Source organism: Toxotes jaculatrix, chromosome 7 (genome assembly GCF_017976425.1).
Source record: "Toxotes jaculatrix isolate fToxJac2 chromosome 7, fToxJac2.pri, whole genome shotgun sequence".
Taxonomy (NCBI): domain Eukaryota; kingdom Metazoa; phylum Chordata; class Actinopteri; family Toxotidae; genus Toxotes; species Toxotes jaculatrix.
Window position 1 is genome coordinate 8667529 of NC_054400.1, and position 16564 is coordinate 8684092.

At 38.5% G+C, this 16564-nt stretch overlaps 1 protein-coding gene across 1 annotated transcript; it reads right to left on the reverse strand.

Moving 5' to 3' along the window:
- Window positions 1-5149: 5149 nt before the first annotated feature.
- On the reverse strand, window positions 5150-12031 carry LOC121184719 (corticotropin-releasing factor-binding protein-like). The gene is made up of 7 exons (XM_041042549.1): window positions 11921-12031; window positions 11727-11814; window positions 10915-11072; window positions 9459-9672; window positions 8070-8224; window positions 6457-6568; window positions 5150-5719 (listed from the first exon to the last, which is right to left on the reverse strand). Exons 1-7 carry the CDS (start codon window positions 11999-12001, stop codon window positions 5565-5567), a joined length of 963 nt encoding a protein of 320 aa, XP_040898483.1. The 5' UTR covers window positions 12002-12031; the 3' UTR covers window positions 5150-5564.
- Between the last annotated feature and the right edge of the window lie 4533 nt (window positions 12032-16564).

The window sequence follows — 16564 nt, forward strand, 5'->3', positions numbered from 1 at the left end:
AATGTCATAAAAAACGTCATAGTATAGTAAGGCGTCAAAATGGGACAAAAAAGGTCAACTTTTTTTTTTGACTTTTTTTTCATAAAAAACGTCATAGTATAGTAAGGCGTCAAAATCGGCCAAAAAAAGTCAAAAAAAATTTTGTCATAAAAAACGTCATAGTATAGTAAGGCGTCAAAATTGGACAAAAAAAGTCAACTTTTTTTTTTTGACTTTTTTTTCATAAAAAACGTCATAGTATAATAAGGCGTCAAAATCGGAAAAAAAAAAGTCAAAAAAAATTTTGACCTCAAAATGTCATAAAAAACGTCAAAGTATAGTAAGGCGTCAAAATCGGCCAAAAAAAGTCAAAATTTTTTTTGACCTCAAAATGTCATAAAAAACGTCATAGTATAGTAAGGCGTCAAAATGGGACAAAAAAAGTCAAAAAAATTTTTGACCTAAAAATGTCATAAAAAACGTCATAGTATAGTAAGGCATCAAAATCGGCCAAAAAAAGTTAAAAAAATTTTTTGACTTTTTTGTCATAAAAAAACGTCATAGTATAGTAAGGCGTCAAAGTCAGCCAAAAAAAGTAAAAAAATTTTTTGACCTCAAAATGTCATAAAAAACGTCATAGTATAATAGGGCGTCAAAATCGGCCCAAAAAAGTCCCAATTTTTTTTTACCTCAAAATGTCATAAAAAAACGTCATAGTATAGTAAGGCCTCAAAATCGGCCAAAAAAAGTCAAAAAAAATTTTTGACCTCAAAATGTCATAAAAAACGTCATACGGCCGTAAGGCGTCAAAAAATGCCAAAAAAGTCAAATTTTTTTAAGGCCTCAAAATGTCATAAAAAATGTCATACAGCCGTAAGGTGTCAAAAAATGCCAACAAAAGTCAAATTTTTGTAAGACCTCAAAATGTCACAAAAAATGTCATACGGCCGTAAGGTGTCAAAAAATGCCAACAAAAGTCACATTTTTGTAAGACCTCAAAATGTCACAAAAAATGTCATATGGCCGTAAGGCGTCAAAAAATGCCAACAAAAGTCAAATTTTTGTAAGACCTCAAAATGTCACAAAAAACGTCATACGGCCGTAAGGCGTCAAAAAATGCCAAAAAGTCACATTTTTGTAAGACCTCAAAATGTCACAAAAATGTCATATGGCCGTAAGGCGTCAAAAAATGCCAAAAAAAGTCAAATTTTTGTAAGACCTCATAATGTCATAAAAAATGTCATACGGCCGTAAGGCGTCAAAAAATGCCAAAAAGTCACATTTTTGTAAGACCTCAAAATGTCATAAAAAACGACATACTATAGTAAGGCGTCAAAAAATGCCAAAAAAAGTCAAATTTTTGTAAGACCTCAAAATGTCATAAAAAACGTCATACGGCCATAAGGCGTCAAAAAATGCGAAAAACCACGAGCAAAAGGGGTGTTCCTTGTAAATGGTTGCTCATGAACATCATTTTTAAAAGAAATCCATACAGAAATTATTTCATTACCTTAACATTACATCATTACCTTATATATCAAGCAAGACCCGATGTTCACTGCAAGGGACAGTTGAAAAAAAAAATGTGTTTGAAAAAATTTGCAACATGATTCTTTCAACACTTAAATTATCATAAAAAAATCACAATGGCAAAACCTATTTTTCCTCTGGGTCTCAGGAGGATATACACAAAATAACAACATCAATACTATAAAACTTTAACAGAAAATGTGCTTGCATTACACATAATTGTTTGTGAAAAATATATTCTATAGGGCAAATTAAAAAAGTGCAAATAACTAAACAAAAACGAAAACTACTATTGGCTGTCATTCACTACCTGTGTGTGTGTGTGTGTGTGTGTGTGTGTGTGTGTGTGTGTGTGTGTGTGTGTGTGTGTGTTTGTGTGTGTGTTTCTGTGAGTGTGTGTGTCTTCACTTTTAGATATATGTATATATAATATATAAGAATTAACTGTTGGGGGAATTAATCGCTTATGATGTGCTCAATGGAAGGAAGTTATACTCTCAGAGTCAGACCTCATTCAGTCTGGACTTGTCCTGGAACCAGAGGAACTTAATTAGCTCTCCCTCTCTGACCAGGGGATTCTTGCTTTGCCACGTCCAAAATTAAGATATCTGTACAAGCTCTTTGACAATTTTGCATTTACATAATGTGGCAAAAAGGTTTTTATCTATCTATTTTTTATGGGGCCTACCCAATCCCCTTTATATTAACATTTGAACACTTTATGTATCCTAACAATTTATTCTTTTGTTTCATTTACACATTTATCGCACTCAGTTGTAGAGAGCAGAGTAAACTGTCTGTGGCACATTACTCCGAGAAATATGAAAGAAGACAATTTGCAACATAAAGCCAGAGTGTGTGACCTGTCGTGGAAGTGTGTGCCCAGTACCAGTACAGCTGACCCAACAGCTTGTATATTTTGTCTTGTCAAGTGAAGTAATGAAAGAGAACATTCCTCTACACCTCTAATGCAATCACAGCCTGAATGGTGTAATACTATTAAGTCACACCAGTGTCTCCCACATAATATTGTGGCATTGCCACAATACATAATATTGTGCCATTGTACAGGGGTAAGAGGTTGAGGACAAGCAATAACTTACTTCTACCTTTCAGTAGCAACAAAAACTGAATGTTTCCCCTATGAAACATGTTGTAGAATATGTCACGCTAATGTTGCCAAAGTGAAACCTCATACTTAGAATTGCCCAAAACAATTAAAGGAGAGAGAGGAAGGGTGAGAATGAATAATGAAGTGGAGTAGCAGCAACAGTTTTTTCTCTCTGTGGCATATTCACTAACCAGTCCAGTGTGAATAACATCTTAAATAAACATCATTGACTCTTTCTGTTTATTCAGTGTTGTTAATAACATGAGCATGTCTCATTCGGTACAGGGTCACATTTCATCCACAAGGACTTGTGACCCCTCTTGTCCCAACAAGTGACAAACTCATTTCCAGTCCACCATCAGAGGCCACTATAAATACATTACTGCCTATTCAAGACTGCTGTGCCCAGTGCTAGAAACAAATAATCAGACTTTATCCCGTTCCAATGCATCCAAAGTGCATTTCATTCTCTAATGAAGACTGAAAATTGCAACACATCGAGCGAAAAAAAGACATCCGCCAGTTAATTGAATCATCACGGTTGAGCAGGTTTGAGATTAATTCCACGTAAGGAGAAGATCAAAAGCAAGCCGGTTAGAAGGATGTCGAGGGGAATAAGAGCACTGAGGCTTGTGGGATAATCCCATTAAGAGCTGCATATTCATTCACACTGAGGATCCACAACTGTACAGTATGTAAGAGATTGGGGCTACACAGTCAGTGATATAGAGGGGTCACAAACAAGCCTGTATTTTCACAGTGGTGAACAAAACAGAGGTGTGTTATTCTGAGTTCTCAGTAAAAACCCTTTTTAATTATGATTTTGAGCAATGATCAACCACTATGAAAGCTATTTCAGAGTTTGTCCCTGGAACAGATTGGATTAGAAAAAAATAGAAGAAATGCATGCGTCATTGCTTAATACTGATTGCCAAGGACATATCTTAATACACTGGAATACGCATACACATTTACATTGTACGTATACCCACATGACGTCCTCTTTGACTACACTGCAAGCATTTGATCTAAAACTTGACTTTATTCCTGTGTAGTCTGTGTAGTCTGTGTGCATTTGTATTAACATTTCCATACCATATAGCAAAAGCCTGTAATTCAAACAAAGAGTCCATTTCTACGGTAGTGGCTCTGCGAGACCGTATGTCGGTATAGTGGTGCTTTCAGCTAAATGCAAAAGTTAGTGTGCTAAAATGCTCAAAATGGCAATTTTGACGTGCTGATGTTCAGCATGTAAAATTTTACCATGTCCATGATCTTAGTTTTGTGTGTTTGCATGCTAGCAACACAAAGTATAGCTGAAGCAAATGTGAATGTAATTTGTTTTGCATTTATTTGGTCATAAACCAAAGCACAGGACCGATAAAAAGCTGGACTTGATGATGCTTTTGGATGTAAAGTTAAGGAATCACTAAAGTTACCACTATTCATACTGAGGGGGTCATGAATTTGAGTGGCAGATTTCTTGGCAATCCCTCAAATACGGCAACATCCACAAAGTTGGTCAAGTTTTTATCATCTTAGAAACACACTTACTCTTAAAGACAAAGAGACTGTTTTGCATGTTTGTATTTCTTTATGCTTTGATCATTGCAATAGATATTTTACTTGTCTCAGCCAAAAATCTATTGATCAACCCCAGACTGTACAGAACCAAGAGGCACGACCACATAGCTTCTGTTTTAGTTTCTTTACACTGGCTCCCAGTATGTTTCATTTTAAAATCTTACTGATTATTTTTAAGTCTCTTAATGGCCTTTCCAAAGGTACATTTATGACCTTGTGGTATCACATGCCAGTACATAGTCTGAGATCCTCAGGCAGTGGTTTTTTGTGTTTCAGAGACCCGGTTAAAAAATAAAAGGGACAGAGTGTTCGCACTGAGAGCCCCAGGACTCTGGAACGACCTGCCTCAGGAAATCAGGCAGGTCGTGTCAATGAGATCTTATAAATCCCCTCTTTTTTTTAAAAAAAAAGGAGTTTTCCCTTTGTCTCCGTATTTGGTTTCAAATTTTTCAGAAATTATTTTATCTTACCACCAGACTTGAGTTTTTTAAAATGCTCTACAAATAAGGATTACACTTATTGTTATTCATAATGAGACTGCAGGAAAAGTCAGTGGATTACCAGAGTCTTAAGGATTCATCCTCTGGGGACCATGAATGTCATGTCATGTCATGTCATCATCTTCCGCTTATCTGGGCCCAGGCCCAGGTCGTGGGGGCGACTGCCCCCCGTCCACAATGCACTGAAGTCCTACAGCACCTCTCACGGGTGGTGGGCCCATGGGAGGCAGTGCTGCCTGGAGTGGGGCTCAAACCCACGACCCAGAGAGATTGAGTCTCTCAAGACTGAATAACATATAGTAATAGTATTATTGTTTTGGGTGGACCTTATAGAGGCATAAACAAACACCAAGTGAAAATTATGCTCTAAAATGAAACTGAAGAAAGTTGATGAAAAGAGTCACTCACAAAAGCAGAACATGTGCTTTATCATGCAAGTCATATTTATTTTTAAATATTCAGGGTAGTGTAACTAAGGGACAGCAGAGAATTAAAACCTCCCGAAGAATACTGAAACTGATATAAACTGAGAACAACAGAGGGAAGGCTTGAAATTAATGCTCTTGCCAAGAAATATAGTGTATCACAGATTTTCATGACAAATGACTAAAAAGAAATTAAATCCACCATAATCCATAAATTTGTGATGAATAAAAATAATTCTTCAAATAAATATGCTACGATCAAAGCTAACATAATTAGGACACTAAATAAAATATCTGTCAAAAACAATACAAAATATTTATTGACGACATTAGACAAAGGGGACATTTTCATTAAACTGGTATATTTACAGAGAAATGGATGGCTGTGTGATTGTGTGTGCATGTTCATGTGTGAGTCTGTGTGTGAGTGTGATCTCATTCCACAGTGCAGAAGTTATCAAGACTGTTCTCTCGAGTCTTGGGGAGCTCATTGTGTTCCATTAGTCGGTACTGGAAGGAAACACGGTTGATATAGTTCCCACTGGACACCAGCCTCACCACCGAGTTATCACAACCAATCTTCATCTGGGCTGAAGGGCCAAAGAGAAAAACAGACACTTTATACTGGAACTCATACAGAGCATTCTTGTTCTCCAGCCAGCCCTTCTTAGCCTGGTTACGACAAGCGTATGAGTAAAACTGACCTTTATAATTTATTTAATTTATTTATTTATTTTATTTTTTAAAGTATTTTCTTTGTTTTGTGTGTGAAATGTTTTATATTGCATTAACTCATCATAAAGATAATCTAATACAGTATACCCAAGATGTATAATATAGCCTATTGCAACTGGAAATGTGGAAATTGGAATTCCAATGTTGGGGAAAAGTGTTTATTTTTGCAATATTAATATCATTCTGAAAAACTAATTACTGGAAGCATATTCTGCACTGTCCTCACCATGAAAGGATACGGCTACTGTGAAACTGTGGTAAACAGTTTTTTTTAAATAAGTGTGATCAAAATATGCAGCTGGAATTTAGTTGAAATAATTTTGTCAATACACATGGTGAAATATGCCAAACTGAGTAATTTTCAGTGAAAATCAATGGCAGGCATAGTCTTGCAAAGTACTGCACTGCAAAGCACAACCTAGTATGGTAGGCTTTTAGGATGGCATAGAGGAGAATAACACAATTTAACAAAGCACAGCATACCAGTATAATATTTTCAAAAATGACACTGATCTGACGGAAACTTGCTGTTTCGTTCACACACAGATTCACAGATTCACACTGAAGGTAAACTGGAGGGGCTCAGACTCACCAAGCCCACTGAGCGAGAAACAGACGTCAGCTACAGGGAACATCTTAGAGGTGTCCACCCCATTCCCCCCCAGGAGCTCCACATAGTCACCTGACCCTGAACAGCCCGACCTCTGTAAAATACAAACAACAAAGTATTCTGGTGCTGAAGTATTTAAAAAATATATAAACTTCACAAATGTTTTATTTTTAAGAAAACACATTCATGACTTTTGTCAGGTCTGTGTGTGACGGTGAGAAAAACTGAAAGTAAACATAACTGTGTTTGATGACAGGAAAACTCCACAGGATGGCTTTCAATTCCAGCTTGGTCTGCAGACTGTCAGTTAAAGTGTACAAGTTCTATCTAACTATCACATAAGCTGGAGTCAGATGTTTTTTTGTTGAAAATAATGCTACAGTACATACCCTAAAACTAAAGAGTACCTCATATTTTCTATCTATGCTCCTTTTTTATCACATGCTTTTCACGTAAAATACAATTACATGCAGCTGTATATGCCTATAAAACTGTTCGTACGAATCATGTTTGAGAGTGTAACACTTGACTCTGGAACACCCACAACTTTCCTCAGCATTTGACCAGAAATGTCAGGTTGTTGTATTTGGCCCAGTAACTGCAGCGTAGTTTATCATAATGTCAGCAGTCTGGCAGCCAGTGTCAGACCAGCTGCCAACATCTTCAGGAGTCATTTTGTTCTGCTTAGTCTGTTACCAACATGATTTGCACCATTTGTGTCCTTCTCTGACTGAAAGAGATTTGGATTTCATGTAGTGTTTTTGAAACTCGCTGTGGCCCATGAAGTATATGTTTATTACATTTCCATACCTTCAATATTTATATCATAATAATATTTTAAAAGGTTCTGTTTTATGAGTTCAACTTTTAACTTCTGCACACTTAATAATGATTGTAGTTCTATCATCAGCATAAATTGCAGCAGTAATCAATCAGTTTTTTACTTTACTTATTATTATCATTTTCACTTCAGTATGTGTACAAGTTAAACAAACAAGATTTAACATATTAATTAGACGTCTGTCTTCATTGATGCTGGTAGGTGGATTTTTTTAGCCAGAACCTGGCTAGCTTCTTTATTTACAGTATTTGCATTGAGCTAACTGCCTACAGGCTGTAGTTTCATATTGAGAGTGGTATTAATCTCTAACTCTCGGAAAGAAAGCAAATAAGCATATTCCCAAAAATCATGAATTATTACTTTATGATTAGCACAATATAGAAATATCTTACAGCAATAAATATGATGAAATTATTTAAAATGACATCCCAAATCTAACCACACCTACTAAGCTCTGACTGCTCAGTGAGCACAGCACCACACCTGTGTGGACTGCCTGACAAATTTGTGGCTGGCTGTACTGAGAACATCACTGTCTGTTAACAACTGTTTGCGATGACAGTGGTAGTAACACGGTCAAAGAGGAGTCCACTGTTGCTTTAAACTACCATAATTCTGTTTCAGTGGATTATGAATTTGATTATTTAAAGAAGAAATGAAGAATTTCAGTAAAGTGAGACAGGGTGTGTGTGTGTGTGTGTGTGTGTGTGTGTGTGTGTGTGTGTGTGTGTGTGTGTGTGTGTGTGTGTGTCACCTGTGGGCTGAGCTCATTGCTTTTGGCCTGCCCCAGGCTGAGCTCTGTCAGTCGGATCTCCACAGGGTAGATGATGGAGAAGCTGCAGTTTCTGCGCTGGTGTGGTATCACCATGGTGAAGCTGCCCTCTGGACTCTGGGACATGATGTTACAGGCTTGACACACACACACACAGGGAGAGGTTTCAAATTAACAGTTCCCCATCACCACAGAAACTCATTATTGACACCTCATGTCACAAATTGGACATAATCAAGGCTGACTGCAGGGAGGGTACACAATTAGGGCTGAGCATAGAAATCCAATTCCAGTCCTGATGACAAAGATAAGAAAATAATGAAATTTGAATTGATAACAGTATGGTAGACTAGACAGGCACCAAAAGGAGTCGGAACACTTTGCTCCTTTCGGCATGTTATTCATTTAGAAACATTTTCATGGTAAAGGAGCCTAGCCAATCAAAGCTGAGGGGAGAATTTGAAAAAATATTAGGCAATAAAGTGCTATTAGTTCTACAAGTGGAAGATTTGAATGACTTTTGACTGTTGTATGTGTGAATGAATATAAATAAAATCTGCTTTTATTTTTGATAAAACACATCAGTGCCTCTCATGGTTGCATTACAGCATTTTCAAAACTGACTGTCGCACAGCGAGCACTATACTTTAAGCTACTTTTCAAAATCATATGTGATTATTATTGGCTATCGATGTTGTGGGACAGAACTTGTTTGCTGTTACTAATTCATGTATTATATAACTATCACATCTTTGCATATATGGACATTAATGCTGACTTATGGCCAGTTTTATCCAACTGAAGTTAAACAGCAGGGGCTTGCGATCAGATAAACTAGATAAATAGTGTGGACAGCTGCACTTAATTGTCAATATATGAATAAAACCTCACATACTGGTCTGAGATTTATGCTGTTTTTCCACAGATAATCCATTCAAATCCCCTTTTTTGTGTCAGTGCCTTTTCTTTTTCTGTCCTTGTCTTACAGCCAGACTGTGATTGTTATGTTATGTTGCTTGACACAGTGTTAACACGGTGTTTGTCAAGCAGCTGGAAAACAGGTGCATCCCTCTCATTCAATCTCCTCCTGTCGCTCTCGGCCTTGATTAATGCTCAACCAAGCGCAAATGTCCAGGAAGAACACGCATGCATGCACACAAGCAAGTACCACCAGTCTATCCCTTCCCTCACCTTAAAACACAAACAACACAAATCTGATTTAGATATATGATGTATGTCCTTGGTCCTTGTTTATATTCCTTTCCTATGATTTTTTAAACAATTTAGCTTTTTCTTCTATGTACTTGGTTTGTGTTTATTTTGCTTTCAAACTTTTATGTCATGAAGTGATTTCAAAGTCACAGGACTCACGAAATGGGTTGTGCAGCTTTTTGACAGCGAGGGTAAAGCCACTGTCAGGACTGTGAATGCGGAAGAAGATCATGGCGACGTTCTGAGAGGAGTGGCTGGTGGCTCCTCCTGGTGCCAGAGAGGAGCAGTAGTCTGTGTAGCGCTGGTGCAGAGGGAGCTGGTGGTCCTGACTGCTGGGGAACTTCTCTCCCTTCAGAATCCAGCCGTCAAACATCTGTAGGAGGAAAGATTTTACATGGGCTATTTATAAACCATGAACGGTGAGCATCGTCTAAATCGTTAATACAAAGCAACTCATTTTATTAATTCAGAATTTTATTCTCACTTTTTTCATTTGGCAGCATAATTCCATTATTACCCCAAGGGAAAAGACCAGTTAAGAGATGAAACATTGAACTAAACCAATCAGTTTAGCTTTATACCAGCGTTCCATGCTTGTACTTCGAGAAAAGGTACTAGTATGAACTTGTACTGCAGCAAGTGTAAAACTGGATGGTAAGTAACACCGACAGGTTGCCAGTTTCAGTCAGTTTTGTGTAGGAAGACTGGTAAAATGAGATACTAAAACAACATTTAGTAATATTACATAGCTTTTTCTGTTCATAATAAATACGGAGCGAACATGATTGACAAGTACATTTTTATAGTGAATTAACATTAGGTTTTCCACCAAATTGAGCCTAAAAAGAGTTCGAACTAACTACATCAAGCACATAATTAATGATTCAGTTGACCAATATGCCAGTCTCCAAAAATACTGCTTTCTTTTAAGATTGATTCAAGGCACACTGTATTGTCAAGATAATAAATTCATTTTACCTTCAAAGGGCAATTGTAGTGGCTTTTCTACAGCTGTCAGTTCAATAAAATTCACAGCACCATCCACAACACTGCATTGTGAATATTCTTTGATTACCACCATTATCCAGTGAGAATTTTGTTCTATAAATATTCAGTTAATCATGTTTAAACAGATAAGCGTATTAAAAAAAAAAAAGACAAAGAGGTGTGGCGTTTGGTTTTGTTGAACATCATTTTCTCTTCTCAAGTCACACACAGCTGCTGTTGATTTCCAGGCACAGAAACACTTCAGTCCAGCCTTAAAACACAGTCAATATTATAAAGTGATAGAATTCCCAGCCTTTCTCCCTGCCATGCATTTTGCCAGTTTGGCCCACATGAACTGAAACTGCAATGTAACTGGCAGGCTTGGCTTCAGAACCAAAGCCTCCTCTTCCCACACTTGAGCTCTGAGTAATGTGACCAATGCAGAGAGGATCCAGTGTGGTGTTTGGCCCTTAAACACTGCCTTAACCCTTTTTGGCACTATTTTAATCAAACAGAAGAAGATGAAATAGAATTCAGGGTTTAAATGGCAAAGCACTGAACTTCCTGTCTTCCTCTCTCTGAGAGGGCTGGGGATCTGTGGGTGTTATGTTTGGTGACTGGGGCCAACCTTGATGAAATCCCCAGCGCCGCAGTCGATACTGACGTCAGACAGCTCCAGGCTGATGACATCACTGGGCTCAGCAATGATGAAAGCAGCGCAGGCCAGCTGTGGCCGAGACGCCACAAAGGTGAAGTAGCCATCAGTGGCCAGCATGTCCAAGCATCCTATAAAACCACACACACAAATACACACATTATGTGTTCATCATGACAGAGGAAGGGATTCACAAACCACTTTCATCTTTTGACCACAAGAAACCTTCACTGACTGAGAACTGAAGGTCTGATGGTAACCAGCTTTACATTCAAACACAGCAAATCCTCCAGTGTTCAGAAGACACAAGTGTTAACTCTGCAGTCACCCAAGTGACTGGAGAGTTGTTGTTTTTTTTGTTGTTGTTGTTTTTTTTGTGCTCATACAAGAGAGCTGATTAAGCTCTGGGGAGTTTGTGCCAAAATGGACCAAGAGTGTTAAATTAACTCTGACTGAAGGGGGCTCACATAAACATTGACACTGTCTTCAGTGACAATATTTCTAAACTTTTAATGCATTCATTATTGGAAATTCTAAAATACTAGCACTATAGATACTGCAGGGACAACATATGCAATGTAATGTAAGGTAATGTAAAGATGTGGAAATGGATTGATTGACTGATCGACTCTACTGAATCTGCCTGGACACTACCGCTGCACTGAACATCTCTGCACTGTATACTTCTAATTATGTAAAGGGCTTGCTTGCTGTTTGTCAAGTCGGTTAACAGTGTTAAGCATAATCAGCTACTGAATAAAGCCATTGTTTACAGCAGTACTTACTGAGAGGTCGACGGAAAATAAAATCCTCTGATTCTCTTTTCTGGTCCAAATTGAGCAGAGAATATAATCCATCTGAAGCTTCGTTGTCCTGAATTAAACATGACAGAAACAGACGTAAAGTTCCAGGTTATAGTTTTACTTAAACTGCCTGACTTAATCAATAATTTCACCTTGCTTTAGTTCAATTATCTTACCTCTATGTAGCGACTGAGCCCCATCCTTGATGAAAGGGAGATCAGAAAAAAGAACAGCTGTGCGCGCAGAGCCAACGACATGCTGAAGTACGTCTCTCGGTAAAGTGTTTCCTGAAGCAGAGGGGAGAATAACGGCGCTGACTGTGAGGTGGCAGCTTTTATAGCAGCACAGACAGACAGGCAGGCCTACATCAGAGGGTCACTGAAAAACACTGAGCCGAGGGGACTCACAGTCATTTAGATAATGTGTGAAAACCTGTCAATCAAAGCCACATCAGGGGTATTTAAAAATGCCTGGCTGCGTGGAGACGAATAACAACTGCGTATAATTTAGAAAGCTCATTAAAAGTCGTAATGTATTCCTGCAGTAAATACAATTGTAATGAAATGATAAAGTCACATACAGGCACGTTTTTCACGGAAATTTCATTCGTGAAAAACATCTAATTTTTGCACAAGCTGAAACGTGAATTTCTTTGGTAAAGAAAAAAACGCTTACGTTAAACAAGGTCACACATGCAAACGTGGGCTTAAACTCTGCAACGAGCTGGATTTAGTTCCCAACAGCGGGACCTGAGACTTGACAAGGAGATCCAAACAAAACAGTTTGCAGAGTTTGTGAGTGGGAAGCCAGTGCGGGGGTCATGGAGCCCTGGTGGCCTTAAGGTTCTCTTTAATCCTCTTTGAGTTGCAGGTCTACAGTCTGTAAACCTTTGCCTCACAGCAAATGCCGATTGGAGAGGGGAAGTGTTCTGAGGGCACTGGTGCTGGTAATGTGTATCACAGTGCTTGTTTTTCTCAGCCCTTCTGTCATAAATGCCATTTCTAGGAGACGGATTGCCTGGAAAGGATGTAGACTACCATCTGCCTCCACTGATACACATGGAATTCCCTGCTGTAGTATACTTTGCCTTTTATCTCCCCCTCTTCTCTCCCCTCTCTCTGAGACGTGTGGTCTCTATGTATACTGTAGATTCAACCAGTTTAATTGCCAACCTCTGGTTCATGTGTGAGACAGGAGGGACATCCAGGGAAAACTGGATTTACTTACTTTTAAAGAACTTTTTCCATCTCCCAGTGATAAATAGAGAAATCGTGGAGGTAGTTAGTTAGCTGGTAACACATGTTTTAGACAGTTAGTATGACTTTACTACTGCTGCAGCAGAGCACCACTAGCCAGAGACTGGTCGTAAAGTGTATGGTTCTGTTGTTCTTTGCATGTCTGTGTGAAGAGGTATACACAATATGGACACTTGCTCAGTTAAGACTTGACAGTGATGCCTGACCTGGGTGATTTCCTGCTGATTAGACCCAACCAGACAGCCGAAGCTTTAAAATGTACAGCTGTATTCAACAACACAGCACTGATGAGATATTATATGGAGAGAGTCAAGGATGTAGGTATAGGAAAGGAGAGAGCAGGAAAGAGTCAGAGAGAGAGAGAAACTGTGATGTAATATGGTTTGGGGTGACATAGCAAATTAATTTAGATGAGACTAATTGTGGGTGTCCACGCTGCCACTGTGAAAGGTCAAACTCAGATGTAGCTGTGTGTAAGAGATGATCATCATCCTGTCAGAGTTCACACACACTTCTGATGGAACAACCCACACATTCTCTCATTCATCTGATATGAAGACGAGAGACTCTGTGTGAAATTCTGGCTCGCAATTATCTCGAGCTAATGATAGCTGACATTTTCTCGTAGTGAAGAAGGTCTTTGACGCCATACACAGGAGTGCAAACCAAAAAGAAAAAACAAAACAATAAGGAACATAATGAATAACATTTGCGTTAACACCCCTTCTGCGTCTACATTGCTGATGACCTATTCAAGGTGTATTACTTTCATTTAAAAGCCAGTGGTCAGTGATAATAATTAGTTGTCTTACGAAGTCCTTGTGTTAAGAAGATGTCTGAACCTATTAGCCGAAGTCTCGCTGCTAAAGTGTATTCTGCTAATGTGAATGACAGCAGAGGGAAAGGAAAATGTTAGCAAAATGCTAGATGGTGTGTGTGTATTTCATGTGCTTTGATGTGCTACAAGTGCTTGTCCCTTGGCGATTTCGCACAAATGCTATGATGTGCGTGACGTGATGCTGTGATACATACTGTAATCGTTTAAATCCAATTTATTAAATGAATCGATAGATTTTAATGAACGAGTAACCCCACAGTCTCATCATACTGCTCTAAATGATGAACATATATATCAATTTATATTATACTGGTCTATTCACAGAGTTCATCTTCAAGTCTAATATAATATATTCATTTCTATCCCCCCTTCCCCTATTACCACCCCCAAACCCTCACCCTGTCACTGAAAATCCTGAATGAATGAATGAAGGAAGGAACGAACATCCTGTGCTGCCTGTCTTGTTGAACGTCCTGTGAAGATGTGTCAAATTGCAGAAATCAGTATAAAAAAAAATACAGCAGTGGCAAGATAAAAAACAACAGTTACATGAAGAAAACATGACAACATACATATATATCTCACTAACGTGTCTTTAAAACACAGACCGACCAACACATGCATAAAGAGTCAGCTATTTGAATCAGTGTATTTCATTTGGTATACAAATGTTGGCGAACGTCCCTGCTCTGATGCTCGTGAAACATGAAATTCAAATATGTTTGAGATTAAAATAACTAAGAAAGCTCCCTATCCTCATTACTAATTTACATCCCAGTGAAAGTGTCAGCTGCCTCTGTATGAACAAGACAAAAGGCTACAACACCATCTGGTGGCAAATGTAGGAACAGGTTTGATTATTTTAGGTCAGTGAGATTCACTACAATGCAAGTGTGAATAAGAATTAAGAACCATACCTACAGTTTTCTTCAAAATGCAACCAATTATTTTCATCAGAAATTTCTTAAACCCAGAAGTAGTGAAGAAAATTTTGAGGAGTGTAATTTTGGAGTGCCCTCTGTGTTTGTAATGATTGCCTCAGCTGGCCAGATATGACAGACCTACCTCCACTCCATGTGGTTAAAGTTAAATCACAGTGATTGTTGACTCCAGACTCCAGCATCTTAACCCTCCTTGTATCCCAGCAGGGAACCTCCGTCTGCACACCTGGTCCCTGTCAAAGATAGCACATGTAGCTAAGTATTTTGCTTTGTTGTTCACTGTGTGTTGACTCCCTTACACACACACACACACACACTTGCACGCACACACATACACCACACACTCCTTGTGTGGATCTGTCTATCAACGCAGCGGTCCAGCCCAGCTCTCCTCACTGCCTGACTGACCCATTCATCTCCTGTGGGGGCCGTAATGAGCCGACCCTCCCCATTTGGGCCAACCTGACAGAGAGAGATTACTTCAAAGCCTGCATGGATTTTCTTGCTTGTACCCTCCTCCCCATTCCTCTCCCCTGAAAGTGGTTAATTCAAAGTACATTAATGAGGAGCGATGGATAACACACTCTTCTTTTAATTACCTTTCAGCAGAGTTCTTCAGGGGAGGTCTGGTGACTCCCATCTGATGTTGGCCTGTTTGTTTGATTTGCTTTTACTGCTAAACGTCTTCTATCTAATATATTTTGTCTTCAAGATAAATGATAGTGAATTATCAATGGGTTAGTAGTAGATACACTGTATATTAAAGTAAGAAATGCCAGAATATGCAAATTAAACTTTCATTAAAATCGCCTTGGTTCGACTTTGATCCCCTTATTCTCTGTAAGTGTTTGCAAGCTTGTTTAATGTCACATACTTTCCCATATTATCTACTTATTGACAAGGTTACTGGACAAACACTGACTATATTAATCTTTCATAATATAATGATATTGTTCAGAATGTACGCTGATTATGCTGAGGTATTGTAAATACATGAAAGAGCCACTGGAACATCTTGTGAAGAGCTTTTTGTTTTCCTCGGCCTGGTAAGCTAATAAACACATTTACAAATTGTGCAGAGATGATTGATGGTGCATGCAGATGAAGAGAATAATTCTACATAATAGTATAATTACAGAGTGCACTGTGGAATAATTGTTCCGGAGCAGCAAGGGACCTCTTTACCCAAGGAAACACAATCAGACAGACTGACTGGGCTGCAGTCTTGTTTGTTTGATTGGAAAGGAAGTAGTTGCTGCAAAGTTAAAAATTCATCACAACACAGTTAAGTTTGAATACTCTTTGTTTAACTGATCCTCACTCAAGCCTGATCCCAACCCCTGATTAATGTGAAGTGATGTGATGACCTCATGATTTAAAAAAAAACAACTAAAAAACACTAAAGAACCTATTTTTATGGAACACAGTTTGTTCTGCAGAACAACTCTTATTTGTATAGAGTCTCAGGAGGCTCCTGTATGGGAGAAAATGGCCTTTCAGCTCATGTCTTGGAAATCATTCTTTCATTTGCAGGCAGTGATCATCTCCAGTCACTGCTATAAAAACATCAACTCTCTTTGGATCTGGTGCTTTCATCCGTGTGTGATAGCGTCACTGGCTTCCTGAAGCACTGCTTCCTTTAACTAACTTCTGACTGATCTTTTTATTTTTGATACATAAACTTTATGTAGTACCCTAAACATAAAGTTTGAAGTTCCCTCAAACTCTGAAACATGTCTGCTCAGGGCAGGTGGGTGGGCCTTTGACACTCAGTAAATGTGTTCC